This window comes from Anopheles coluzzii, chromosome 2 (assembly GCF_943734685.1).
Source record: "Anopheles coluzzii chromosome 2, AcolN3, whole genome shotgun sequence".
Lineage (NCBI taxonomy): Eukaryota > Metazoa > Arthropoda > Insecta > Diptera > Culicidae > Anopheles > Anopheles coluzzii.
In genome coordinates this window covers 30,956,337-30,983,909 of record NC_064670.1, presented here as the reverse complement: position 1 = coordinate 30,983,909, position 27,573 = coordinate 30,956,337, and the positions used below count along the sequence as shown (strand labels likewise).

The 27,573-nt window shown below is 49.2% G+C and overlaps 5 protein-coding genes across 6 annotated transcripts; 2 read left to right on the top strand and 3 right to left on the bottom strand.

The window, feature by feature from the left end:
* Positions 1–231: 231 nt before the first annotated feature.
* LOC120947752 (uncharacterized) lies at positions 232–16,406 on the bottom strand. Its single transcript, XM_049607346.1, has 13 exons — positions 16,178–16,406; positions 15,192–16,061; positions 14,439–15,087; positions 13,420–14,066; positions 13,050–13,354; positions 12,770–12,969; positions 11,537–11,700; positions 6,559–6,952; positions 6,210–6,459; positions 5,933–6,129; positions 4,586–4,727; positions 3,777–4,507; positions 232–3,187 (listed from the first exon to the last, which is right to left on the bottom strand). Exons 1-12 carry the CDS (start codon positions 16,244–16,246, stop codon positions 3,838–3,840), a joined length of 4,557 nt encoding a protein of 1,518 aa, XP_049463303.1. The 5' UTR covers positions 16,247–16,406; the 3' UTR covers positions 232–3,187; positions 3,777–3,837.
* LOC120947754 (pyruvate dehydrogenase E1 component subunit alpha, mitochondrial-like) lies at positions 10,720–12,658 on the top strand. The gene is made up of 6 exons (XM_040363393.2): positions 10,720–10,948; positions 11,039–11,107; positions 11,279–11,843; positions 11,929–12,106; positions 12,172–12,316; positions 12,390–12,658. Exons 1-6 carry the CDS (start codon positions 10,898–10,900, stop codon positions 12,573–12,575), a joined length of 1,194 nt encoding a protein of 397 aa, XP_040219327.2. The 5' UTR covers positions 10,720–10,897; the 3' UTR covers positions 12,576–12,658.
* Positions 16,407–16,636: 230 nt separating the features above from the next.
* On the top strand, positions 16,637–19,335 carry LOC120947755 (ras-related protein Rab-35). Its single transcript, XM_040363394.2, has 4 exons — positions 16,637–17,105; positions 17,879–18,053; positions 18,181–18,305; positions 18,378–19,335. The coding sequence occupies exons 1-4, from the start codon at positions 17,054–17,056 to the stop codon at positions 18,632–18,634; spliced, it is 609 nt and encodes a 202-aa protein (XP_040219328.1). The 5' UTR covers positions 16,637–17,053; the 3' UTR covers positions 18,635–19,335.
* A 142-nt stretch (positions 19,336–19,477) lies between these two features.
* Positions 19,478–20,589, bottom strand: LOC125906530 (delta-like protein A). Its single transcript, XM_049605684.1, has 4 exons — positions 20,460–20,589; positions 20,064–20,115; positions 19,753–19,976; positions 19,478–19,643 (listed from the first exon to the last, which is right to left on the bottom strand). Exons 1-4 carry the CDS (start codon positions 20,460–20,462, stop codon positions 19,566–19,568), a joined length of 357 nt encoding a protein of 118 aa, XP_049461641.1. The 5' UTR covers positions 20,463–20,589; the 3' UTR covers positions 19,478–19,565.
* A 691-nt stretch (positions 20,590–21,280) lies between these two features.
* On the bottom strand, positions 21,281–25,918 carry LOC120947753 (slit homolog 1 protein). 2 transcript variants are annotated; one of them, XM_040363390.2, is made up of 8 exons: positions 25,689–25,918; positions 25,061–25,397; positions 24,101–24,327; positions 23,929–24,010; positions 22,644–22,735; positions 22,039–22,560; positions 21,867–21,957; positions 21,281–21,785 (listed from the first exon to the last, which is right to left on the bottom strand). In XM_040363390.2, the coding sequence occupies exons 1-8, from the start codon at positions 25,689–25,691 to the stop codon at positions 21,646–21,648; spliced, it is 1,494 nt and encodes a 497-aa protein (XP_040219324.2). In that variant the 5' UTR covers positions 25,692–25,918; the 3' UTR covers positions 21,281–21,645. The 2 variants fall into 2 exon arrangements, with proteins under 2 accessions (XP_040219324.2, XP_040219325.2); XM_040363391.2 differs by having other exon boundaries at positions 25,310–25,397.
* Positions 25,919–27,573: the final 1,655 nt, after the last annotated feature.

The window sequence follows — 27,573 nt, the reverse complement described above, 5'->3', positions numbered from 1 at the left end:
CAACCGAAGTCGGTCAAGGCCTGGCTGTACCCACTTGTGGGCTTGGCTTTCAGTGACTAATTGATTCCCCCCCATAGCAGGATAGTCAGTCCTACGTATGGCGGCGCGGTCTATTTGGGGATTGAACCCATGACGGGCATGTTGTTAAGTCGTACGAGTTGACGACTGTACTACGAGATCGGCTTAAACTTGAAATATATATTTAAAAAAACACACACACACAATAAAGTGTTGTATTATTATATGGTAGTGTATGCATATACTTTTTTTTTATTACATCAACGATCAGCATCGATAAAAGGACGATCATCATAGTTCATCCCGACGAATGGACGCGTACATGATGCTTGAGGAAGTGTCCATTCGTTCCGTTCACAACGCATATCTTCGGGCGAAGCGTATGTGAATGTGTGTTGGGTATGGCGAACAAGAAGGTTTTGTAAGGGATACGCAATGTCTGTTTGTCATCTTCTCCTAATCTTCGCTTCAAATCTTCTTGCTTATGTATTTTGCTTTCCTCTCTATTTCAATTCCCCGTTTAATGGACGACTCCCTCCATATTGTTCGATTGCATTGTGTGAAAAGTTACGCCGTATCTGCTCATTCGTTATCACATTGTGTTCACAGATGTAGGTGTCATTTCAAACGCGGCCCTTCTATTACTCTTCCACCCTTTAGAGTGGATAAATTCGAATCAATCTGCACGATCGTCAATGTAAACCAAACGGCACGATCTCTGCTAGTGTGAGTGTTTTTTTTAGGTTTGTTTTAGTTACAACAGGGCCTGGTCCTGTAGCTTACAGTTACTTATCGGTTACATACGGGTTTATTTGCAATTTGTTTAAACACATTGATCGATACAATTTATGACGGTAATTCCGTGAAGCACATGATTGGTTCACGCTCCCCTTTTCGCTCCCGTAATGATCCCAAAATGATCTTCCAGAAGAGTTTTCATACAACATGATCATACTACGATTATTATTGGAAGTATTCCATCTCCCTCTCGTAAAGAACGCAATCGGACAGTTTAGGCAATTAAACATTATGCTCCGGCCAACAACGCCGATGATTGCCTTTTTACAAACGTATAGTTCAGGTGTCGATGAACGAATAGGAGGTAAACAATAAGCGCTATGTACAACTGTATAAAACCCGCCCTTTACATTGTTCGCGTAAAACTTTGGATAGAAAAGGGGTACAGGATGCGAGAGCGAAAGATAGGGTTACTATGTCCATCCGCCAGCACCTTCTGGCTCAATCTCGAAGCTGAAAATATTGCATCAAAAGGAGGGATTCTGTTTCTATCGATGCTCTGGGGAGTGGAACTACAACGGTGTGGGGAGAGAAGTAAATTCCATTATCATACGATAGAGTTGCATTACATATTGCACGAAAAGGTAACTTGTTTATGTGTTATGTTAGGTCTATTGACGATTACTCCCTTCGCACAATCTCCGAATTCTCCTAGAAGTCCGCCTTTGTGCGTTTTGCTCTAAATTCCTTCGTGTGGACGTTCTTATTATAAACGTTTGCTTTGTGTTCTAAAGCTCATTTGATGAAACGGAACGGAACCGAACAAACAAACGGAACCCATTTTTTGGTTTAACCATCATTCGGATACCGAATGTGTAGAAACAATTTCTGCGAATTTTTGTGTTCGTGCCTCTCTCGATATTTGTTCTCTTTTCCTACATTGCTCTATCCAAAGGTTTAGTAAGGAAACATATTCCCCCCAACAGAACAGCGACAAAACCTTTGTAACCATATATGAAAATCGATAAATATACATTTCTGTTTAGACTGTCTCTACCTTAAAATGATTGACTGGTAACGTATAGAGTGATCTTTTTACGCGTACCGTTGCGTAGCCAGTGAATAATTGCTTCTCATTTATCTATGGCACAGTTGCCTTCAGCCAATCAAGCCGTTGCATGTGCTTGAAGGTGAACATTTATCTCTATTCTATTTCCTTTTTCGTTTTTATCTAAATAGTTTAGGTGATATATTTATGTACGTCGACCATTTCCGGCCCATATTAGCTAGCTTTACGACATATCCTTTTCGTTATCCAACCAAGGTAATAATTATACAAAAGATTAACATACACATGCACTCATTCCGCATGGCACTATTCATTGTATGGTTGGTTGGATTTTGTAAGTGTAGCGTGTATTGTTCGTTGGAAACGAAAGCAAAACCTATTGAATTTTGCGCTGCGCTGCATAGTTGAACAAATTGACGAGACGATTGTTGTGTATGGCTGGCTGGAAATGTATCGGCCTGTAAGAAAAATGTACTGCGTGATATGAAATGGTATTTAGCAGCGTTCAAATCCTTCACTATTTACATCCACTGTACGGTAAATGGTAGCGATTGTTTCATTACTGTTTATGTCGCTCGAAATGCCTGCTAATGTTAGGTGTGTTAGGTGTGTTACACGTATATGTACATTGCACTTAGTATGATGTGCTGACAGCCTCAACAACCGGAGGGAGTGGAATTTATGGTTGTCTAGTTGTTGCAACATATCTTCCATCGGTCCATCCATTTTTCTAACGCATTCGAAATATCTAAATCTAAGTATGTGTGTGATTTCCTTTTAACCTAAGATTTAACGTGTAACGTGTCCGCATTTGTCATAATTGATCCACATCAACAGCACGGTTGAGTACGGAAATGATTCAACGATTGATTGATCTTTGTAAGAGTAACACCTGTATCGCGTTTTTTGATGTTCCGACAGACAACCCCAACACCCAACATCTCGGGAAAGTTGACGGGATCAGGTTGCCGCTGTCCACAAGCTCTCCTCGGCTTTACATGGCTGGGCACTCTTCCGACTCGTGTTCGGATTCTTCTGGCAGCGTGTACACGCCCGTATTCAAGTTCGACGTCATCATCGAACCGATCCCACTGCTCGCCATGCCCAGCCCGTGCGGTACCGTTTGTTCACCCGGCGACGGCATCATCATCGGCTGCCCAACACCAACGGGCCCAACGTCCGAGAGGGATGTGGCACGGTCCAGCAGCTCCGACGACAGGCCCGGGCCGGGCCCGTTCGGGGCCATCGTAACGATCGGTATAAGCTCGTGCCCGACCGTATGATGCACCGAGTGACAGTCGTGCTGCAGATGCAACTGGCCCAAGTCTGGCTCTTGGGCGAAGATAACGGACGTCGGTGTTCCTGGATTGGGAAAGGGGAAAGCGAGCGAGCGATTAAATATGATTAGAACCAAAGCGATGTATCAAACAAAGGTATCGTGTCGGATTGCTGCATGTCAATGTGTGTGTGTTTCTATCAACCTTCAAACGGCAATCGACTCCCATCGTCTCAAACCCAGTGCAAAGATAAGCAGATAATTGAATTACCAATTTCAACAACCGTCTCACACAATCAAGCTGCACACCGCAACAGGGGAAGCGAATCTGGAGACACTACACTATCGTCACCCCTTTTCTAACCGGTTCTTGATTGGTGCTTGATCGAATTAGAACCCATTTTCACTTTTACTCCTTTTCCTTGCGGGTTTTGATAACCGTAGCTTCGAACGGGTAGGTGGGCAACCAGTCCGCCCGGGAAAGATGCGCAGCAAAGCAGTAGTATCGATTGTAATTCAATTACGGATGTTTCGCACACCCCTTCCATAGCATTTGATCTATCTGTCGGCACATTTAAGGTGCGTGAACTAGGCTGGAAACAACGCTGCCACTCTTCACTTTAAAGTGTGCTAATATATATATATATATTACCCTCTACACCCCTGCCAACTTACCGGTGATCAAGGTTTCCTCGGTGGGATTCCGCTGGTACAGGTTCGTGTTCTTCTCGTACCGTCAGGAGGCGAGAAACCGCCGATGCTCGTTGTGGCTCTTGATCTCCTTCTGCATCTCGACCATGTGCCGCAACCGGTGCAGTATCTCGTCGTGCAGCACGTTAAAGCACATCGCCGTCAGTGCCATCCCGGCCATGATGTAGCCCGAGCAGAACCAGGTGGTCGCGGTCGACTCTCGGCGTGTGCCGGGGGCCAGCGTCCCGAACCCGATCGTCGACAGGGCCATAAAGCAGAAGTACACCCCGTCGGACAGCGGTAACGATTCCAGCCGGAACAGCGTGAGTGCACCGACCACAATGTAGATGGACATCATGGCCACGCACAGCAGTATCGGGGCCAGTATGCTGAGCCCGTGCATCGAGGCGCGCGACTCACTGTCGCTGCTGCCAGCGGTCGAGTCGTGGTCCGGGGTGGTAGCGGACGTCACTGCCGCCGCCGCCGCTGCTGCCGTTCCCAGCATGGTCAGCTGCTTCTCGGGCGAGTTGACACTGTTCTGCAGCGAGCCCGACCGCACGTAGTACGGTTCCTGGCCGGACAGGGCGAGATGCTGCTGCTGTTGCTGCAGCTCCATCTGCTGGCGCTTTCGCTTCATGCGCTTTTCCTTCTCCTCCATGCGCTTCTCGTCGTAGCAGCAGTAGCCACAGTTGGAGCACAGACAGCAGCAAAGAACTCTGCAAAAGGGTGAAACGTTACCCCAAAATAGGTATCATTAACACTGCCCCCCGCCACCACAGGGCAAACAAACTCACCTGGAAAACACTCCACGGGCAACTTTCGCCAACATCCCGCCAGTGCTGGAAAGGTACACCAGGGTCAGCGGTATCCCCAGCACGGCGTACGCGAGTGTTATCATCCGTCCGAGCACGGTCCGTGGTGCCACGCTACCATACCCTGTAACACAGAGAGTAAGAGAGAGAGAGAGAGAGAGAGAGAGAGAGAGAGAGAGAGAGAGAGAGAGAGAGAACGAGTGAGATAGTGGGCAAAAAAGGAATACAACAAAAGAGGGGAATCATCATGCACCAGTCATAAACCATTAGTCTTCCGAAGGACCGGGCCTTTTGAAATACATCATTCTACAATCGGATACTCGCGCCTAATGGAAAACGGCAGCCACCGTTTCGCGCACACGTTGATGGGCAAAGATACTCTCCGCCAAAAAACGTGACCAAGCGTAAAGACACGTGGCGGCGGGCCGTGCTTCGAGCTCGAGGACTCAATGCTCAACCTTCCCATCCCTCCAGACCAAGGTATCAAACGCGGTCAGTGGGCAGGGGAGCGGGCTCATAAATGCAGCGCCAGTACAATATTTTGGCGAAATGGAATCGTAAAGCTAAAAACGTAAGGGATCAATGGATTGCAGCGCCCGGCCATTTCGGTGGAGCCTGGCTCCCTGGCTTTAAGCGGTGCAGGCCGTCCGGACCGAACATTAAATCTGGCACTAACGTTGGGCCCATCCCGTGTTTAGTTCATGTTCGCGCCCATTGCGTGAAAGTACGGCAGAGAAAGGCGGCGTGCAGAGCGGGAAGGATGGAACGGACACGTCTGACCTCGTGCTTGATGGTGCTAAGGTAAAAGGCGCACAGCGGAGAAGGAATCACGGATGCCGTCCACCCAGCCCCAGTCCCCTTTTTCAATCGAGCGGTACCTTCGGTTCTTCGCTAATTGCTTTTATCACTTTACTCAATGTGCCGTAAATGGCCATTAATCGCCTCGGAAGGGAGGGTGAAGGAGGTGGTAGAGAGGCAGTAGCATCGGGAAGAACGACTACACCGGTAGTTGTAACCTTTTCGCGCACCCACACACACGCGGAAATCGCAGAAAACACTTACCGCCGCCGACAAGCGTTCGTGCGAAAGTTTTAACGACTTTCCCTTTTTTCCTTTTTTCTTCTTCTTCCTCTTCTTCTTCTCCCAGCCCGTTCTGTTATAAAGCCGCTCTCTGTTATGCGCTCAAAAATGGTTAAGTAAATTGTTTTACCGATGACGATGACAAACCGTTGTTTATCGTACACCTCGGGTCTCACCTAGCAACACCGCACCGTATTGAGGGTTTTTACCCCGTCTTCTCCCTCTACCACTACCGTCCCCCAGACTTACCGATCGTCGTCAAAATGGTGAGCGAGTACAGGAAGGCACGGGCAAAGGTCCAGTTGTTGTCCGGCCCGTGGCCCGCCAGCTCATGGCCAGCGGCGCCGGGTGCGCCCGCGTGCTGCATGTTGTTGATCTGTGTCATCTCCTCCAGCAGCCGGTTGACAAACTGCTCCTGGAACCGTGCTATCTCCATCGATGCCAACCTGTGCCGAAAAGAGACGAGCGAACCGTGTGTGTGTGTCAGCCGGGTGTCCTGAAACCTCCTTCCCATCCGGCTCCTTACCGTGTCCAGTTTTCCCGATACAGAATGTTCAGCGACACGGTAATGTCCCAGATGTTTTCCACCGTCTTCTGGCGCGCCTCGACCGCTTCCAGCAGTATCAGCTGCGGAAAGGTCAGGTTGGCCGTATCGTGCCGTCCATGATGATTGTTGTTGTTCACCGGCAGCTGCTTCTGGTGCCGGTTGGTCGATGCGAGCGTGCGCTGCTGCATCTGCGAGGCGCCTCCTTCGATGGCCAGGAAGATGAACGAACCTACGAGAACCAAAACCAGCGTCCGTGAGCCTCTTTTTATTCTCAACGCGCCATCGTTGCCCTCCCCCCCCCCCCCCTCCCCTTCGTTGTCGCCCTTACCCAGCAAGGTGTACGCGAGCAGCAACGTGCAGACGCCGATGTTGGTCAGCAGGGCGGCCCAGAAGGTGGAGCTGCCCCGGCCGGCGCAGCAGGTGCAGCACCGCGCCTTCGCCGTCCCGTCCTTGCTGTGGATCGTGGTGCTGTGCTTGGTCATCGTCGTGTGCGTTCCGCCCTTGAGCACGGTGGCCGTCTCGCTGGTACAGTGGACCGCCTTGACGCCCTTCAGCGTGGCGGACTTCATCAGCGGCGCGTACGTGTCGTAACGGTAGTGATCGTGACCGTCCTTTTCGTGCATCGCGGCTATGCTCATCGTTAAAGCATCCCGGGCCGGCACAACGGAGGCAGGGTAGGCGAATGGATATGGCACACTAGATTGAACGACAGCGCTCCGCTGTTATCGTTTTTTATCCCTTTTTTCACCGCACACACACTCAAACCCTGGTTAAACAAAGTATCTGCTTGCCATTGCACTTTAGGTTGGTCACTTTCTTGCTGTTTCCGCACACTACTAAATGATGGACCAGCTCACCGCGGATGTAAGCATTTGTGTTTAGTGCGGGGCGATGGGGATTGCTTGCTGTGAAATGTCAACTTTAATCAAATCCTTGGCAGCACCAAACGCGCTCCTTTCCACTTTCACATACACATTGTAACACACACACACAAGTACTCGTCGCTCTATGTAGCCTAACTTGATGATTGTTTCATTCGCGTGCAAAACTTTCTTCCCCTTTTTCACTTCCCCTTCCTGCACCAACCGCACCAAAAATCAACATCAGCCCTTCCGCTGCTGCTCGCTGTTGTCAAATTATTATTTTTCCACCCTGCGCGCACCGTCAGCGCCCCTCAACCGAAGCACACAAACATAATTCAAGTTTGCACCGTGTTTTTTTACTTCTTCTTCTTCCTGGAAGCGGTAAGTGAAAAGAGGAAAAAGTGTGTTAGACAGCAAGAGTGAGAAAGAGAGGGAGGGAGAGGCAAAAACGAGAGAGCGAACGAGAGGGAGAGCGAAAAAACGGTCCCCCGTCAGAACACAAAATTAATCACATCGCAAATCGGTGGATGGAGTAGACAGATGATGGAGGGGCACATCACGGGAAAGGAGAGAGATTTGGAACTGTTTTCCTTCGCTTGGTCGTGTGTGGTCGATGCGCCAGATTAGTGTGTGTTTGTGTGTGTGTGTGTGTGTGTGTGTGTGTGTGTGTGTGTGTATGTGTCCGACACATCTGCTCTTCCCTTCCCGTGGCTCCATTTTCTTTTTCTTTTTTGGATAATTCTTGTTATTGCTCCCCTTACTGTCCCGTTTTCCTGCCACTAGGATGCAATGAAAATCGCTCAAACACACACACACACTGGCGATGAATACACATTCCAGCTACGAGGCGATGTGGTGTGTCCGAGGATATTCGCTCCTGTTTCAATGCCGTGTCAATCTGTCACCCACTCCAACTTTGGGGAGCTTTGGAACGCCACTGCTGTCATCATCCCATTTTTTTTTAACAAGGATTAACAAATCAAAGCGCATCACATCCACCACGGTCCCCTCTTGCCCACGGCTGCAACCGCTAAAGGGTAGGCTAAATTACTTCACCAACTAACAACCCCTTGGTCGGACTGCCGAACTGAACTGTATCGAGTATAAGTAGGCGACCTGCTTTCGAATGGCTCCATATTAAGCAGGTCGATATGAGTACAATAACCAAATCCCCCACTACACTATAACAACGCGAATTGCTAGTGCTAGACCCCCCCCCCACCCCCCCCACACACACACACACATTCGCCGCGACCCTCTTTCGATTCGCGCACAATTTTTCCGTAGGGCAAGTGTCACCTTCGTGCTTCCACTGCTTCCTTGTGTGCCGAAACAACCGACCGCGTGACGCCCAACCGCCCCCTGCAGGTTTTCCCAACCTGTGAAGTACCTGTTTGCCGCGGCAGAAACCATTCACTGGGAGGCGAAGGTGGGAGGGGGCTGCAGTCTTCCTGCGGGGTTATTTTTCCACTCCCATTGCACACACTTTCACACCACCTGCCCAGTGCTATGCTACACACATACACAAACATAGGACGTTCTTAATAAATGCCAATCAGCAGTTTGAGGACGGGCACACGGAGCACGGGATGCCTATCATTAGGGCAGGGTAAATTTCTTAATAAACCATAAACCCCCCGCCAGCCCTCCCCCCCGAATCGCTCCGTCTCACGCCCGTGTGCTCGCGGACCACTTCGTCTCGACTTACTGACGAGAAGATTTATTTATTTTCCTTCGTCCTTAGCATTCCACTTCAACCACTGGTACAGACACACGCACACGCACACACACACCGTCACACAGACACGAACATCGCTTCCCACTCACGGGACGACGCGCCTCACACTTGCCGAGCTGAAACACAGCTCTTGGGCAATAACAAAGCACAAATTGGTGGTTCGCTTTCTGCCAGACCAGGTTCCAGGGCCAGCAGGACAAAACAAGCTCTCGAGCGAAGGGGCGAACACCAACCTAAAGAAAAAAAAGAACGCCACCCTACACCGCAACGCCCGACACCATGACAGGTGGCTCTCGCGTCGAGGAGGTGGCCTCTTTACTCATCACCGTACTCTGAACTGGAATGGTGGTATATCCGTGTGTCACTTCACCGAGCTCCTCACCGTGCCGTACCGTTTGTTTGGCCAAGCACTCTCTGACCCAGGAGGATCAGCCTTTTTTTTTTGTTCTTCTGCCCTTCAATTTACAAATCCCGCCCGCCCGTACCGAAGATGCTGTGCTGGAATCTGTGACACCACTGACGGGCTCTACCCTGCCGACTACCGTTCGGCAACGTTCACGGCACGGTGCCGGACCACCCTGTGGGGATAGTGCGCCTGCTCCACAAGGTTCGGAAGCGGAGCGTTCCGAAGAGAGAGAGGGAAAGAGAGAGAGAGAGAGAGAGAGAAAGAGAGATAGAGAGAGCAAACCTCTACCCGACCTGACCGGAAGGAAAAGGAAGGCAAACCAAGCGCGACTGATACACCGTCGTTTGCTTGGATGTTGTATTTAACAAGGAATTTGCTCTCCCGAGCGTACCGCTAATCCTTTACGGGTGTTGTGCTTCGGCAGCTTTATGGTTTGTGTTTTGGATTTAATGTGAATTCTTCTCGATTGCATTTTTATTACTGTCGCAAGGAGTTGGTGTCGGTACAGCTCCAAAACAACTTCCGTTCTACTGCGGCAAAACACCCCCCCCGGCTGGACAGAGGAAGTATGACTGTAAACGCACACGAATGTAGGTTTAAAATTGTACAATTTCATTTTCAAATTCCTCTGCCTGTTTTTGGTTTATTGCTGGCAACTTTTTTTTCTTTCTTTAATTTGCATCAATGAAAGTGTAAGAAAATAAGAGAGAGAGAAAAAAAAAACAAAGCAAATCATCACCGTTCCCTAGCACAATCACAGTTACGTAGGCTCAACACGTGATTGTGCATGAAATACCAGGCTTCTCCATCTACTTTCGGACTGTTACTTTATTCCAATAAAAGGTTATGAAATACGCATCCTCTCTCCAAAAAAGACAATTAGTCAAACAGTTTTAGAACTGTGTAAATATATAACAATTAATTGCTTTAAAATATTCCAAAATTCCCTCTTGAATAAATATACCAAAAAATAATAATAATCTTAAATTAATTTTTAGGTTCTACCGATATGTAGGAAAGTAAAAGCAATAAATTCATGTCAATCATTTTTATTTAGTTTACTTCAAAGTTTATTAACCTTCATTATTTTTAGTACGCACAACACAAATAGGAACAACAAACAGCTAACGAGAGTTTGCAAATAAATCAATCACTTGATTAGCACTTGACTGCCAATCGCCGTTATCAGCGCCTATATCTTGCGGTACAAAGTAACGTCTGCATAAAAAAGAGGCAAATCTATACACACCACTCGTGTGCTGCAACCAGATTAGTGAGCTGTATGAGCGCTTCACCACAAACACAGCGTACCGTAAACGTGCGGTGTACTGGTTTATTCTATTACCACCAACACCGTCGCAAACACACACACACACACAGACCACCATCGCTGCATTCATTGCACTGATGCACGCGCGACCGCACCACCGCTCGATGCATCCGCGAATACACTATTTTTGCAAACCCTAAACTAACCGCACATCATCATTCGTACACGCGTGTGTGTGTGTGTGTGCACCGTACGAATGTGAGCGTGCGGGTTTGTGGATTGCTAGACCAACGCTCGGCCGTCGTTACCGCGACAACGACGAGCCGAACAGTAGTGTTGCAACGGTTGCACTGATCCGATCACTTTACACACATTTTTATCCGCCGCAGAATGATCAAAACAGGACTGGGATCGCTAGTACCGAGGATCCTGCGGCAACAGGTAAAATAAATAAAAAAAGCCAAAGCGAACCAGCTTTCTCAATCGAACTGTGCAATTGATTCAACGCTCCTGCACTGTGCTTTCTTCCAGACGGCAGTGGTCCCTGGCACGCTAGTGTCGGTGAAAAATTATGCAACCGAGGCAACGTTCGAGACAAAGGTAAGAGCGGTGTCCGCGCCGTGCGGAGTCGGGAATTTGTTGACCTTGAGCGCGGTTTTTTTATTTGCACCAACCGTGTCCCATCATTATTGAACACTTTCCGCATCGTACTTTTTTCACCACCCCGCTAAGTACGCTAAGTTTGCTGATTAACGCTCCTCCTCTTTGCAGCCCTTCAAACTGCACAACCTGAAGGAAGGGCCCCCGACCACCGGCAAGGTGACGAAAGATGAAGCGGTCAAGTACTATCGGCAGATGCAAACGATCCGGCGGCTGGAAACGTCGGCCGGCAACCTGTATAAGGAGAAGCTGGTGCGCGGGTTCTGCCATCTGTACTCGGGGCAGGAGGCGTGCGCCGTCGGCATGAAGGGTGCGATGCGCCCCCAGGACAACATCATCTCCGCCTACCGGGTGCACGGCTGGACGTACCTGATGGGCGTCTCGCCGCAGGGCGTGCTGTGCGAGCTGGCCGGCAAGCAGGGTGGCTGCGCGCGGGGCAAGGGCGGTTCGATGCACATGTACGCGCCGAACTTTTACGGCGGCAACGGGATCGTGGGGGCCCAGGTCCCGCTCGGTGCCGGTGTTGCGCTGGCCTGCAAGTACAAGGGCAATGAGGGCGTCTGTTTGGCGCTGTACGGTGACGGTGCGGCCAACCAGGGCCAGATCTTCGAGGCGTACAACATGGCCCATCTGTGGAAGCTGCCGTGCATCTTTGTGTGCGAAAACAATGGCTACGGTGAGGAGCTCGTTGTGTTTTCAGGCAGTGATGGTCCGTGACATCCGTAACTGATCTGATTTGCCGTCATTCTTAACACACGCAGGTATGGGAACGAGTGCCGAGCGTGGCTCTTGCAACGTGAACTACTATCAACGCGGCGATGTGCTGCCGGGCATCTGGGTGGACGGTATGGATGTGGTTGCGGTCCGGCTGGCCACCGAGTTTGCCATTAACCATGTTTTGAACGTGGGTCCGGTTGTGATGGAGGTGTATACTTACCGGTAAGCGGTGGAAGGGAAACGTAACCCTACACAGCACTCGATATTAATACTGTTTGTCGCTGCAGCTATTCCGGCCACTCCATGTCCGATCCGGGCACGAGCTATCGTACGCGCGAGGAGGTACAAGAGGTGCGCCAGACGCGTGATCCCATCTCTTCGTTTAAGGACAAAATTCTCGCCGCCGGTTTAGTGACGGCAGATGAGTTAAAGGTAGTTTAGCACTACTGCACCCAGTTTTAGTGGCGTACTTCCTTTCTCAGCCTGCTTTCCCTTTGCTTCACAGGCCATGGACAATCAGATTAAGAAGGAGGTCGACGAGGCGACTAAGCAAGCTAAGGCAGATGCCGAAATTGGCCTGCCGGAACTTTCGACCGACGTGTACAGCCAAAACCAGGAGGGACCAATCCGCGGTTGTAATCCCGGGTCGTGGCTTAAGCACGCCACACTGAACCGTGCCGTTAACCTGTAATGCACCTGCAGCGCCGTACACCATTCATCAAGTGACCTTTGACGTGGAAAACCAACCAAATACAGATTAGTCTTACACTTTTACTTTCGGGCTACACCTCAAGCACTGCATTGGCACTGGCACTGTGTAGAGTATTTAGTTCAATTTTATTCAACAGATCGAAATAGGTAGGTATTGAGCAGCGCAGAGTTAGTCGCTGTCGCTATCCCGGTACGAATCCTCAAACTCATCCTGTCCCTCGTCGAAGTCGACGATGGTAAAGACGAACGCGTGGCAACCGAAGCGAATCAGTGCACCGTGGTACAGGATGGCACTGCCCTCCCAGCCGCACGCACGTGTTGGAATTCGTCGTTCCGGTGAGCACTTGCACAGTGGCAGGGATCGATCGGCCATACTATCGCATGGGAAATGAATACACAGACAAGAATGCTTGTTAGAAACAATCGTCATCGATTGGAGCAACCCTTGACTTACCAAGCAGAGGCGTAAGCCTCTTCCGCTTTCCTTTGTTCCCTTGTTTTGCGAGATTTTTCGAGTATGCTCTGCACATCCTGTTTAAGCTGATTCCGCGGATCACATTTTGCCGCTGCACTGTGCTCCTGTCCCGCGTTGATTGATGCTTTCTTACCGTCCGTCACGGTGTCCGCCGCGTTGCCATATTGACTGTACGCCGGATCGTACTCCGTTCCCGAGTGATCGCTGAAATCGCAAGCGTACAGATGCCCATTCACCTCCGTCCCGAACTCGGAGTAGTTGATGAGCTCAAACATTTGCGTAACCTAAAGGGAAACAAATAACGCAACTTACTAACATGAAGGTCACAGGCTCGGCTGCACCATTATACCTCATCGTAGAAGATGATTGCATGGCGGCTGGATGTGCAGCAACAGTCACCATACTTGGCGAGCGTTACATCGTTCCCCGGTCCGGAACCGACCGTAAAGGAGCGGTACGACATGCAGATCGCATCGGATGCGTCCACTTTTTCAAAGCAAAAGTATCCCTCCTGGTCCAGATTGATCCAGGTCAGTGCGGCCCGCACCCGTATTTGCTGGTGTTGCGCCTGGTTCACTATGCGGGTCGTCAGCTCGGTCAGGGCGTCCTTCTTCGAGGAGGTAGTTACGGTTGCATCCGACACATCTTGCATGGGCAGAGGATTAATAGAGTTTCCATTGCTTGACCCATTATTAGGTCTTTGCTTTTGCTTTCTCAATTCCGACTGCAGCTTTGCGTTCAGCGCACTACCGTTGGCCGCTGTAAACTCGCGCGCTATTCGCTCGATATCGTCCTTCGTTAGCAGCTCGCTGGGGAGTGGCATCTTCTTGAGATCGTCCTCACTCTGGCACAGCTGTGCGATTGCTTCCTCATGTGTGGTACCGTTGGATGTGGAACTAACCAGCAGATCGGGATGTTCCGCTATGAGTTGTTGCATGCGCTGCACTGCCAGTAGTTTAATCAACGCCGGCCCCAGATTATCCAGCTCTCGCATTGCTGTAAGTGAAAGTGATGGGGGTATAATTATTTGCTTATATTATTATGTTTTAACAAAACCACGCGAATGCAAACCAAGAAACAAGAACTCTACGATTAAAATAAAGAACATAAAAGACAGAGTAAATCTAATTGCTCATTACATCGCTACTATCCTTTCACCCCCGCGTTTTTCTAGCGAATAAAATAATATTACGAATAAATTAATGTATTATTTATATTAATATGACTTCCATAAAAATAAAAAAAATAATGAACATTATTAATTAAATTATTAGAAAATCCTATAGAATAAGCTTAACAAGAATACAGCAAGTGAATAATGCTAACTATAACAAAATAATACAGAATAATAAATCCGTTTCGCCTTACCATGTTCATTTTGATAACATGATTCAGTAATGTTTATCGTATTATTTGCTGCGTTCGAGCTTGAGCTTGGTGCCACAGAACTATTAGCTGCATCGACTGTACCACCATCAACATTGCTGCTACCATTTTCAACGACCGAATCAATTTCCATCTTAACATCCTCGCACCTGCCATTACATCCAGCATCGTGTCCGCCAGCTTTTCCGTCGTCCGTTTTCTGCTCAGTTTCCTCTGCACATTCATCACCACTTCCATCTTCGCCTGTGTTCTGTTTTTCAAAACCCATTCGTTCGTCCGCTTCCTCGATCGCTTGCAGCTCGCGTTCCACTATCTGTAGCAGCGTCTCGTCATCGTACTGAACGGGCTGTGCATCCTGGAAATGCATGGAAGGGTTCACCTGTCGCGATCGCAGGAACGTCGTAAGCGACGGCAGCAGCGGTGCACGATGCTGGTAGTGATACTCGATCGACGGTGGTACAATGATTTTAGTTCGCTGGCGAAACTTTTGCTTCAACCGAAATGGAGGATTTTTGCGGTGCACTTTGCGCAGGAATTCGGTTTTAACCGTGTCGTGCTCAATATCGTTGCTGAACCGATTCCACAACCGTATGCGCTCGGTTAGCGAAACAGAGGTGACCAGTTTGGAGTCCTTTAAAGAGCGAAACAGAAATGCAAATTAAAATCTGCCTCTCACTTCAGAATCACCTCTTGTCATTCAATAAATTGAAATCAACACGAAGCAGCGATACTTACCACATACTGTTCCACGTGGTTCGGGCACATCCACATCGTCGTGGGCATTGCCGTAAGCGGCGGATCAAGACAGTCCTGGTGGAACACCAGCTCACAGTAATCGCAAGCGATCAGTGGCGCCTTTCGGCAAGACTGCCCACAGCTGTGGCACGTTCTTGCGGGCAGCGGCACCAATCCCTGACTATCGAGCTCGTGCATCTTTTTCGGTTTGTTCCGCTTACCCATCCCATCTACCTTTTCCGCCCCCGGAAATGGGATGCACATTTCCATTTCGACAGGTAGCTCAAATTGCTTCGGATTGAGTATCCGAGCCGCTTCTATGAGCTGATCGAATGGCGAGTTAGTGGTTTTACTACACTCGTCCCACTTTTTCTCCGCGCGCGATTCGATCTGCTCCAGGTCAGCGGCCAGCGAAGCAGCTGAACTCATCGCAATCGCCTCCGACGGGGGCGTTGTTGGTTCGCTGCAGCCTGCTAGCGAATCGTTATTGTCACCATCGTGCGAATGCTTACCGCCGGAGCTGCTCGAGGTGAAGCTTTTGTGGGACAGGCTGCGATCGCGCACCCGTAGCTTTCCGCCCGTGCCCCACGCGTCACTAACGTTCATCGCCGATTTGCATTTGCACGTATGGCAGACCCACTGCCCGTACGGTATTTCCTCCTCCGAGAGTGGCGGATCGTGACACCCCAGGTGGAAGGAGGATGGACATCGGTCGCAGCAGAGCAGTGCGCCGCCCTCCTTGCACGAATCGCACGTATCGTTATTGTGTCCCCGTCCCGGCTTCCTGTAGTACGGATGGTTGTTCCGCTTTTGCTGGTTGCGTCCGAGCGAATCCATCGATTCCGGTGGCTTAATGAGGGCCTGGATGAGCTGCAAGTAGGGACGGCGAAAAAGCGCCACATTATAACACACCGTTCCGTGCCGTTTCGTTCAGCAGCCCACTGGCCAGCGGAAATTATGAATGAGCACTTGGCACGATCACTTACCGGCATTAGGCCACCGGTGGCCATCATGTCGTCCGGTTGAGCACGCTGCTTGCCTATTTTGGCGTTCATTTTTGTGCGATTGGTTTCGGGTCCAGCAACTGGAAGGATGTTCAGATAAACGCCACTCTCCGCACAAGCACAAGCAGCACCACTTTGTTTGTGAAGCGCTGACAGATTGCAATGTGTCTGTTTACCTCGGCATGTACGCGGTGCCTAGTGGGTGGACACATTGACTGGTTTGTTTGGTTCAAAATTCCCCGAAAAGGTATTGCGAAGGGAAACTACTTCAAATCAGAATTTTCAGATATTGTTTTCTTTGTCATAAATTAAGTTTTGCTCCAATATACGAAGAAACGTGGAAAAAACGACATTTCCTCTATAAAAAAATAACAAAACCCACCTTCGACCAACTGCTCTAACGACCTCAGCTGTCAGAGCCAAAGTTGACACAACGCAACAAAAAAACGCTCTGTTTCGGTCTTTGCGTGTGTGCGTGTGTGTTGGAAAGGAATCATAATTGTGACAAAATCGTCTTATGATGTGATTTCTGTCTTGTCGTGTTTTGTGTTTCCTGCTCGTAAAATCCGTTTTTCTTGTGTTTCCTTTCGTTTTCGCCGCAGTCCGGTGCAGTCTGTGCGTGTGCTACTCGCTTCCCGACCGCGTATCTCGCCTTCCGGATGCTATGTTTTCCGCTGCGTTGGGTTGTTGCTGATCGATAGAAAACACCGATTAGCGCTGTGCGAGCCACAACAGGAAAGGGAAGGGAACGACGAGCGCAGCGAGTGTGTCCCAGCATTTCAGGGAGGCGAAGTGTCTGGCCCCAAGTGTGTGTGTGCGTGTGTGTAGCCAAATCCCAACGAAGCAAGTGATCCGATAATGGCCCGGGAGTATGATCATTTGTTTAAATTGCTTATTATTGGCGACAGCGGTAAGTGAGAGGCTTGGTGGGGCCGCAGTTTCGGGTAGTGAGTAGTCTGCGGCAAGTGGGAGTGCTGGGCAGGAGGAAGGGCGCCTAGGCATTCGATGGGCGAATGTTGTCAGATGATGTGTTGCCGCTAAACACCCCCTCGGGCGGATTGTGCGTCTTCTTGCGAACGATTGGCGAGTGTTCATTGTCTTCTTCAACCATCGTAAACAAAGAAAGCAACCGTCCGGACGTGCGTGAGCCAAGGGTTGCGCTGTTGTGCGTCTTCTAGATCGAGGAAGACACATTTCGAACCCCCAAGTTCCAAGTGGCCCGCCTTTCTGTCCAGGGCGGTGACTAACCGAGTCGCCAATTGTATTGTGCGTACGATCGTAAAACGGGGCCGCTACAGCAATGCTCCCTTATCAGCAGTGGTTGGGAGTAATATTTATTTTTATGCTGCCGCTACTGCTTTTATGCTTCTGCAAATTTGTTTTTTTATTTGCTAGTCCACTCTCGGTGGCCAAATCTAAATCTAACGCTGGCCGTTCGGTCATCATCTCGATTGATAAGCTACCCAGAACTGATAAAAAGTTGTGAAAAAATTGCCCCATTAGGATAAGCACAGTACAGTTTGTCGAGTTGAGACCGTACATGGGAACACATGCATTGCCCGGCCCGTCGGTTTGCCTTACATTCTTTCCCAGCATCCCATTTCGCTCATCCCATTGATACTAACCCGGACCGGCCTACTTATAATTAATTTCGCAAACAATGGCCCTTTTTGATCGCTCTAGGCGTCGGCAAGTCCTCGCTGCTGATTCGTTTCTCGGACAACACATTCTCCGGAAGCTACATTACGACCATCGGCGTGGACTTCAAGATACGCACAGTGGTGATCAATGGTGAGCGGGTGAAGCTGCAAATCTGGGACACGGCCGGGCAGGAACGGTTTAGGACGATCACCAACACGTAAGATCGCCAGTACACGATCGCTGGCCTGCGTCACGCGGAGAACGGTGCTAAATGGAGCGTTGAATGATGAGAACTTTTTTTTTCCTCCCCCTGTCTTGTCCCTTATCATACGCATGGTTTGCAGCTACTATCGCGGAACACACGGCGTCATCGTGGTGTATGACGTGACCAATGGCGAATCGTTCGGTAACGTGAAGCGCTGGCTGCAGGAGATCGAATCGAACTGCGATATAGTAAACAAAGTACTAGGTAAGAACACGGGTCAAACCCATATCACGAACGCCGCTTCGCACGCACTGTACTCGATTTTTTGCATTTCAGTTGGCAACAAAAATGACGATCCAACGCGCAAGGTAGTTACCACGGAGGATGCGGAGCGTTTCGCCAACCAGATGGAGATCAAGCTGTTTGAAACATCCGCCAAAGATAATCTAAACGTGGAGGAGATGTTCCTCGCCATCACCGAGCAGGTCCTGAGGCACAAGAAGCAGACGCAAAAGCAGCAACAGTCGGAAACGAACAACGATACGGTACAGCTCAAAAAGGGTACGCACAAAAAGAAGAACAAGTGTTGCTAATGGTCGTGGTGGGTGCAGGGGTGAGTGGGTAGCCTTTATGTTGGCACGTCCCGTGCTGTGGGGGTATGCTTCCGTGAGTGTCAGCTGTAGCCACGGATGGGTGTTTTGTGTTTCTGTAACATATTTACTGCATCTACTGCCTCAAACATAACTGCAACTGGTCGGGCGAACGGCGGACGGCAACATGCATCGTACAAGTGCGTACATAGGAGTAGAGAACAAATAGCACAGCAAATTCCGAAATTTTATCGCACACACTATTACGGTGCGCAAATAAGGTGAAAGGCCACCGCTGATCGGTGGCACGATTGCGTATGATATTGGCCTCGATAGAACGAAGAGACTGGACAAGCTGTACGGTAGATGCGTGCTTGATGAACGCATTGGCCTTCGAAGAAGAAGCTCTAATCTAGGACGACCCAAAGCGCCGACCACCATTCCACAATGCGGCCACAATCCTGACACCGGTTATGTGTGGGTTCTTTTTGTTTGCCGATGCCGATTTGTTTGTCACTCACCGAACATCTCTGACTTTCAAGCCCCACGAATACTACCCAACAAAACCAACAAACATGCTGTCGTGAATTCCGAAACCCATGAAGCAACAACACTTCTCACCGTTCTTTCCAGCAAACCCTCCCCCTCGTAAGCGTAAGCGTGTAACAGTAATAATAATAATTATTATTATGATAATTGTAAAATGCTTCATTATGATTTTCTTGGTTTAAATCGTATATTTAACACACACACAAAAACCAGCGCCGAACCGGTCACAACGGATAGACACGAAAAATCAAAGCTTATCGAAAAACATTGTATAAAAAAAGTGGAAACTAAACGAAATGGTAAACAAAACTGTATCGATTTTCATTAAATGGTATTCATTTACAAACATAACTTTAACAAACACGAACCGAAACTGCGAGCTCTTCTACAATGGATCACATCGCTCGAATGGACTGCCGGTGGAACCTTCGGGACAGTAGCAAACCGGAACGTGATGTTTGGTCTAACGGGCAAAATGGGCAAAACAAACAAACAAGCGAAATCAACGGTGCTGCCATTCTATACGTACATTAATGACGCGGTTAATCCGCCTCGAGAACATTCATTCTTACCGAGCATGCCGCATTGGTACCGCAGCTGTAAATACACGGGTCGACACATTTTCCCTTGCGGCAGCCCTGGAACTCGGTACAGTCACCGTCGCTCACGCACTCTGGCCGTACGCATTCTTTGAACGGATCGCCCAAGTATCCGAACGGACAGGAGCATACCGGAATCCCGGCGGAGTTTAACCGGCACGAGGCCTGTATCCCGCACGGATTATCGGGACATTGAGCTGTGTTCATTGGGGTGAAACGAAGGACGGTTGGCAATATGAGAATGGGTTGAATTTCTTCTTCTCACCATGTGGTGTGTTACTCACCATCGCTGTGACTAATAATCGCCAGAACGATACCAAACACTGCCAATTTAAACTGCGATCAGAAACGATAGGGGAAAAAAAGGAAACAAAACAAACAAACATGAATGTTTATACATATTGATTTGGACTGCTTTGAGTCGAGAACGGGTTGCACCGATTCGTCACAAACAATTGAAACGTAAACTGTTTTATCTTTCATTAGTAGCAGACAATCAGAATCATTAGAACCTTTTACGATTTTTTTTACGAGATTGTTTAAAGTTTTATTTCTTATTCACTGAATACTGCTTAACTCATTTCACCAGCAGCTGATTTTACTCCCAAAATTAGATTACTATTGGGCGTAGCGTAATTGTAAACTTTTCTATGCGTTTTGTACCGAAACATATAACGTACCATAGTTATGATATTTCACTTAGCACAACCGATTTTTCAAACTTATTATTTCGGATCCTTCCAAACCGCGCTGTGGATTGTGCGAGCTACACCAGTGTACTGATTACGAGGCACTGGATGCAACAGCTATATTAAATCTAGCCCAGCATCATCCATCCCAGGTAAATCGTTTTCTCACGGAACTATGTGCCTGCATCAATGGCAATTGTTTTGTGAAGCGTGCGTGAAATGAAATAGATTGACTAATTGATGCAAACTACGGGAGACACGAAATCACCACACGAACCTTCAAACGCTCGAACAACTGTGCCCACCGGCGGTAGGATTCGTTGACCTGTGGTGAGCCAGTCATAGAAATGTGGTTTAAAGTACATTGCTGTAAAAGTATTGAACATGCCACACTGCCTGCCCTCCTGCGATGTACGATTTGCGCACAATGTTCACGGGTATTTCACGGAGCACGTGGGCTGATGCGCAAGCGTCGCCTTTGCGCAGAGCGAACCGCATTACTGCTAACAACGCGATAAAGATCAAAAGGCAGCGCAAACGTCAAGGCACGCATATCGGTGGGATGAATAATTGGGAATTTACCCTCCGCTCAGTATCGGATGTGTGCATCATGGGAAGGCATTGTGTTTCTGGTTCCTTGCAACTACAGCCAATGCTAGATCGGTAATATTTTACACATTTGTAAATTGAGTATTGAAATTAGGGACATTCTTTTTTTTCGTGGAAAATTATGTTTTATTTCATTTTAATTTTGTCACATTTTGAATGATTTCAGTGTATTATTTCTTTTTCTTTTTTTATAAAACCACCATAGTCATAACCATAGTCGATTTTCTGGTAGTAGTAGTCGAAATGTAAAGAATAATCGCACGTTTATGTTACCCATTATCGTTCGCCCATCGTGTTGTTGCCCCACATTTTGGGGGGGAGCATTCGGTCGCTCGTGTCGGTGGCAGTTAAAACTATTCACAAAAAGTTATCGGCTATGAAGGGTGAAGGAGGGGAGCTGGTGAGATATGATGGTTGAATAAGTTAAAGATGAAGCATTCGAACGTCTCGGTCGATTCGTTCGCTATAGCGACTAGCTTGAGGTGTTCCGGACCCATGCCCGGGTGGCAGCGACAAACACAAACACTCAATTGCCGTGCAATGCAAAAGGGAGGAGGACGATGGTGGTTTAGGGAACTGCATTTCGTTTCTTGTTATATCGAGCCACTGGGTAGTTGCGGGCCGTACGGCACGATACCAGCGCATCGCCCTGTGTGCCCGCCGGACAGGTACAGACGGCAAGATGGCGCTTCGCTTGGCACTGAGCACCTGGGAAAATGGGGACCAAAAAAACAAAGGTTTAGAACCGTGTGGCAAACACACATCCATTCCGCAAGCGGGTAAACGTACCAACTCCGCACTGTCCACTGCAAGGATCGACACACTGGTACGCGATGCAAGCCTTATGATCAGCACATTCTGCATCACTTTGGCATTCGCCCTGTACGCAAAAAGTGGGGGTGGAAAAAAAACTCGTCACCTTCTCGTCGACCACAAATCTTTATAATTACTGGTAACTTACTCTCACACAGCTGCTCAGTGCATTGCCAGTGTAGCCAGGCGGGCAGGTGCACACGGGCCGTTCCTGGTTGCTGCGGTCATACCCGGGCGTACAGACCGCATTCGTGCCGCACGGGTTCGGGCTGCACAGGTCTTCCTTCGTAAACGGCCGGCAGCTGATGAACGGATCGCCGGTCATGTCGCGCGGGCAGCTGCACACCGGCGTCAGGCCGCGCAGATTGCAGTCCGCATTGACACCGCACGCCCCGTCGCACGGGTTTTTGCAGATGCCGTAGATGCAGGCCGGCCGACCGGCGGGACAGTCGCGATCGCCGAAACACTCCGGCCGGCACTCGGTGAACGGGCTGCCAATGTACCCCTTCGGGCATTCGCAAACGGCCCGATGGTTCGTTACCCGGGCACAGGTCGCACCCTTGCCGCACTGGTTGCACCCATTGGCGCACTTGAACTGGCTGCAGTACTGGTTGGAGCTACACTCCCCGTCCGATTCGCACTCGTGCCGGCAGCCGGACAGTGGAGAACCCTATTGAGCAGGGGTGGAGAGGATGATCGTGGGGAATTAAAGCATTTAGCCGGGGCAAATAAAAGTCAGAAGGATGTACTTACAATATAGCCCGGCAAACAGGAACACGTCGGTACACCATTGATTACGTTACATTTAGTGTTGGATCCGCAAGGGCTCGGACGGCACAGCTCCTCTACAAAATAGACAAATAATTAAAAATCCTACTTCGTTCTTCTCTCCTTGCACAGTCATGCCGGGCAGCAGGCAAAATTACATCGAGTAAAATTTTACTACCATCCCATACAAGGTATAATTGCTCGCAACTCGTTGAAAAGCAATAATTACAGACATAATTTACAAGCACGCATATTCACATACATAGGTACTGCTACCATATCCCCACGAGGTCCATATTTGGACGCGACAACCTTCGGACCAGTATGTCGATTGGTTGTTAAAAACAGTGCTTCCTCCACCCGTGTATTCAAACGGTTTCTTACATCAAACATCGGCCTCACCGTTTAGATGCGTAGGATTTTGGCGACCAGCAAATTATTCAGATTTTTCTATACAATATGCCATTGTGTTGCGTTGTGATGGCTTGCGTACATTTCGATCGTTTGATTGTTCCGGGAGTATCGCCCACGTGAATGAGATGCCATTTTTTGTTATAAAGTGGCAATTTTAAGCGCAAAGAAGCGCGATTTCGAACATCCGAACGAAGTTGCTTTCTACCTACACAGGCGAAGCTAATAAAACCCTAAACAAACGCCAAATGTTTGTATGTTTGAACTTTAAAAAGAAGGATCACACATCGAGTCGTCTGTGCCGCTACGGTTTCTCTGGTCAAGCACGGTTCCCCTCATCTCCATCAAGACGATCAAGACGCCGGAGACCGGAACCGCCACAAACACCGCGTTGCTCGGTGAGCTGGATAGCTTCATCGTGTTGCAGCCTACACTAAGATGTGTTGAGTAAGTGTTGCCGTTGCCGCCTCCAGCTGCAAAACTGTTTGTTTGTTTGCTTGGGTACTGTGGAATTCATTTCAACGTACGCGCGATAATCGAAATCACACCAACATTGGGTACGTCGGTTCAAAGTCAAGGTAAGCCAGTTCTACAGATGGCGTACTACACGCCACACGCCGGGGCAGCGAAACCACCCGGATGGACGCACGCGCCCCGCAGCGCGTAGGTGTGGCAGTGGCTGAGAACAAAACACTAACCCTCCCCCTGCCACTACGCGATCGTGCCGCGCTAATGTAGATCATCACGCAGGCCCTAGTTAGTCTGCGATCGGATCGGTACCATCTCTTCCGGGCAATGGAGAGGGGGAGAGCACTGTTTGGAGTGTGGGTTTGTTTGTGCATCGGGATCGCTTACTTACCCGGGTCCTGCAAACGGCAGCTACTGAACGGATCTCCTGTACGGCCCCGGGGACAGCTGCACACGGGCACGTGATTGCGCACCTACAGCAAAAAGAGATCATCGAGCAGAACGCGGTGAGCTGAGTGCATTGCTCCATTTGCGGTGCAAACGATTGGCCCCGATTGGCTTACCTCACAGTTGGCATTGACGCCGCACACGCCCGCACACGGATTGACGCAGTTCCCGTTACGGCAGGCTTGATCGCCACGGCATTCCGAATGGTCGAGGCACTCGGCCCGCCGACACTGGACGAGCGGATTGCCGCTGTAGCCGGCAGGGCAGGAACAGACCGGGCGGCCGCCGGCCGTTTCCTGGCACGTGGCGCCTACCCCGCACGGATTGCGCGAACATCCTTGCCCTATAAGGAGACACGTGCGGTGGAAGTAGAGAAAGACGGGTGGGCTGTCAGCGTGGTTATGCAATCGAGGTTAATATGGAAATATGGATATATGCTCGAGTACTATTACTACTGCAACTACTGCTACTGCGTACTACTACTACTACTACTACTACTACTACTACGACAACTACTCTTACTTGCACTTCCAAGTGTATTAATTGTTGTGATCAAAATTAGTGTGAATAAGATTAGTTTGCCTCCTCCGTAGTATATTGTTTGTTTCTAGAGCGATCAAATTAGAAAGTGATGTAGAAATAGGTGAAAATCAAAGACACAAATATGGCCACATCGAACTAAAAGCTGTTGAGCCTTATAATTGAGCTTTCGGTTGAATTTGAATTTGACTGACATGCGAGGGGAGTTTGGTGTGCGTCACTTTGTCATGGTGTACTACGATTCGCTGTGTCAGTGAGACAATAGGTGCGATGTGTGATCAGAGCAGGAGCGCACCAATAGTGTCAGTTGCGTAACGGTTGCGCTAGAAAGGTAACACTTGCGGCGGGAACAGTCTGTGGGAGGCGTGTCCTAGATTCGAATTGTGTCGAACTGCTGTGTCCTATTAGTTTTAATCCAATCCGCTCTGAGAGTGCACGATTGAAAAGCAAGCATATTTTGCACAGGGTGTGAAGATTAGGGCATGTAAATTAAGTGAGAAAGTGAGTGGGGGAGGAAAATAAAACTATTCCAATGCCTTCCGTCGCAGTTCCGTCATCGTAGGCAATGCGGCGATTTCCGGCTAACACCACCGTCCCGGAGGTGGACTGATACTGTCTGGTCGTGATACCCTGCGCGTTCGTGTAGTACACGACCTCGGGCTGAGGGTTCGGAGCCGTGTACGTGTAGTAGGAGTAGACGGGAGAGGTGGCCGTAGACGGATCGACTTTCGTGCGCGTTATCGTGACGATTTCGTCGCCCGCCCGATAAACGGTCCGTTGCGTACCTACGGCGGCGAGCCAAACGTTTCCGAACACCAGCAGCGCCAGCAGCCACCGGACCCGGGCAGGACTCGTCAACGGCTGTACCGGATGCTGCAATCAAACCGGAAAAGACAGCAAACACATTAAAATGGTGGTGTTTCTTCTGTTGCTATTTAGTTCACATATCGCAACACGTGTCCACCTAATATTCACTAAATGTTTTAATTTCACTGTCCGGATTGCTTCAAAATTTCGAGCCAAAGGACACAGCAAGCGCTCACATAAGCGTGGGATTGCATTGTTTATTCTCAAAAACACGAGGGCTTAGTGCACCCAATTACTGAAGTGCTACGTGAACATGCGCCATTTTTAATCAACTATCGCACCCGCTCAGTAACGTACCATGTTTGTCAATGTTCTTCACAAATAACACAATAATCGACTACAACTGCGATTGTTTTTCAAACCCCAAGCTGCCCCTTTCCTAGGTGTTGGCACACACAATTGCACAATTCGTAACACCACGTCAAGGTTTTCGGTGCACAACACACTTTCGCGGACGCGGACTCTAGTCCGTTGTTCGGATCCGATCGGTTCGATAAACCGATTGTCAACCAACTGATCGAGTACCACCGACGCTGGAGGTATATATAAAAACTCGCCCACCCCGCCCCCCGCTGCATTACAACAACAACAACAACGGTAAATGGTCATCGCTTGTTTCGCGCCCGTCGCAGCGATCTTGGAGGATCCGTCTCCAGCATCCGTCTCCTCGGCCCCCACTCGGGCGTAAACTCGGGCTTGCAAATCCAAACACCCAAAGCCAAAACTACCACCTCACCGGTAGGTTGACCGGACTACACACCCCCTCCTCCCAGTATCCAAACCATGTGTGCTTGTGCAGGTAGGAAGGGGAGTTTCATTTTCAACCCCCGCAGTTATGGGACCCAACCGATGATGGCGCTTCGCTTGAAGACACCCGGGAGACGTTGGTTTGGTCCGCGTGTGCGCCTTTGCGTTCTAACGTAGGTTCGCCGACTTTGCCAAACGTGTTCCGTGTCAACCTTGGTCGAGGTTAAGCTGCATTACGACGACTCGTCGGCTACTCGCGGAACGATCTGTTCCATTTGCGGAAAGACCAAGATCAGCGCTTTGGGAACAACCCCTGGTAGAGACACTTCCGGAACTTGGCGGGAGTGGCAGAGAGGTTCCATTAGGAAGTTGTACCCAGCATGGTGGAGGCAAGGGAAGAATATCAAATAAACAACAAAAGCTAACGCTGTAGTGCAAATAATACATACTAGTGGTGGGAGCTCGGGATTGGACCTACGCGGTTCCGATTCCGTGTTCGGTGTCAATTCCGGTGCCGATTCCGATGCTGGTATCAATTCCGATTCCGGAGCCGTATCTGGAGCCGATTCCGGAGTAGATTCAGGAGCCGATTCCGGAATCCACTCCGGAGCCAATTCCTGTGTTGAATGCGGAATAGACTCCGGAATCTGAATCGACTACGTAATCGGGATCGGATCCGGAATCGGAATCTCAATTTGCTCCTGTAGCGGAATCAGAATTAACTCCAGAATTGGAATTAGCTCAGGAATGAGAATCAGTGCTTGAATTGAAACAAGAAATTTCAGGAATCAGTCCAGGAATCTCCGCGGATCGTTTACATGCAAATTTATTTTCTTTGTGGCTATGGATCCAAGCGTCTATTCTTATGGAGATGCCGAAACCGACTCCAATGTCGAAGCCGATTCTGATTTCAGAGCCAATTCCGATGCCGGAGCCTGTTTATATTCCGGAACCGATTCTGGTTCCGGAGCCAATTACGAATCCGGAGCCGATTCCTATTCCGCAGCCGATGGCGATTCTTGAGCCGATTCCGATTACGGAGCCGATACTGGAAACTGATTCTGGAAACTGATACCGGACCAACTATACAGAATCGATTCCAAAAAGCTTCGGAGCTAGCTGGAATCGATTCCGACGAAAACTTAATTTTTCCCATCACTAAAACATACACACGATGGAATGGAATGTGTATCACGGTTGGAAACAAAAAAGGAGGCGGTTGCTTGGATCTTTTCCAACATCACGCCCCCGGTTCGTGGCGAAGTCATCATCAGCTGGCGTTCGGATGTTGGGAGGAGAAGATGGAGAATAAATGGAGTGGCAAATAAAAGCGCTCAAAACAAAATGGTAATGGCGATCCTATTGGTATGATATACAAAGCGCACAATTTAAAGATGTTAAATTGTCGAAATTTGTTTCGAGGCGTTGGGGACCT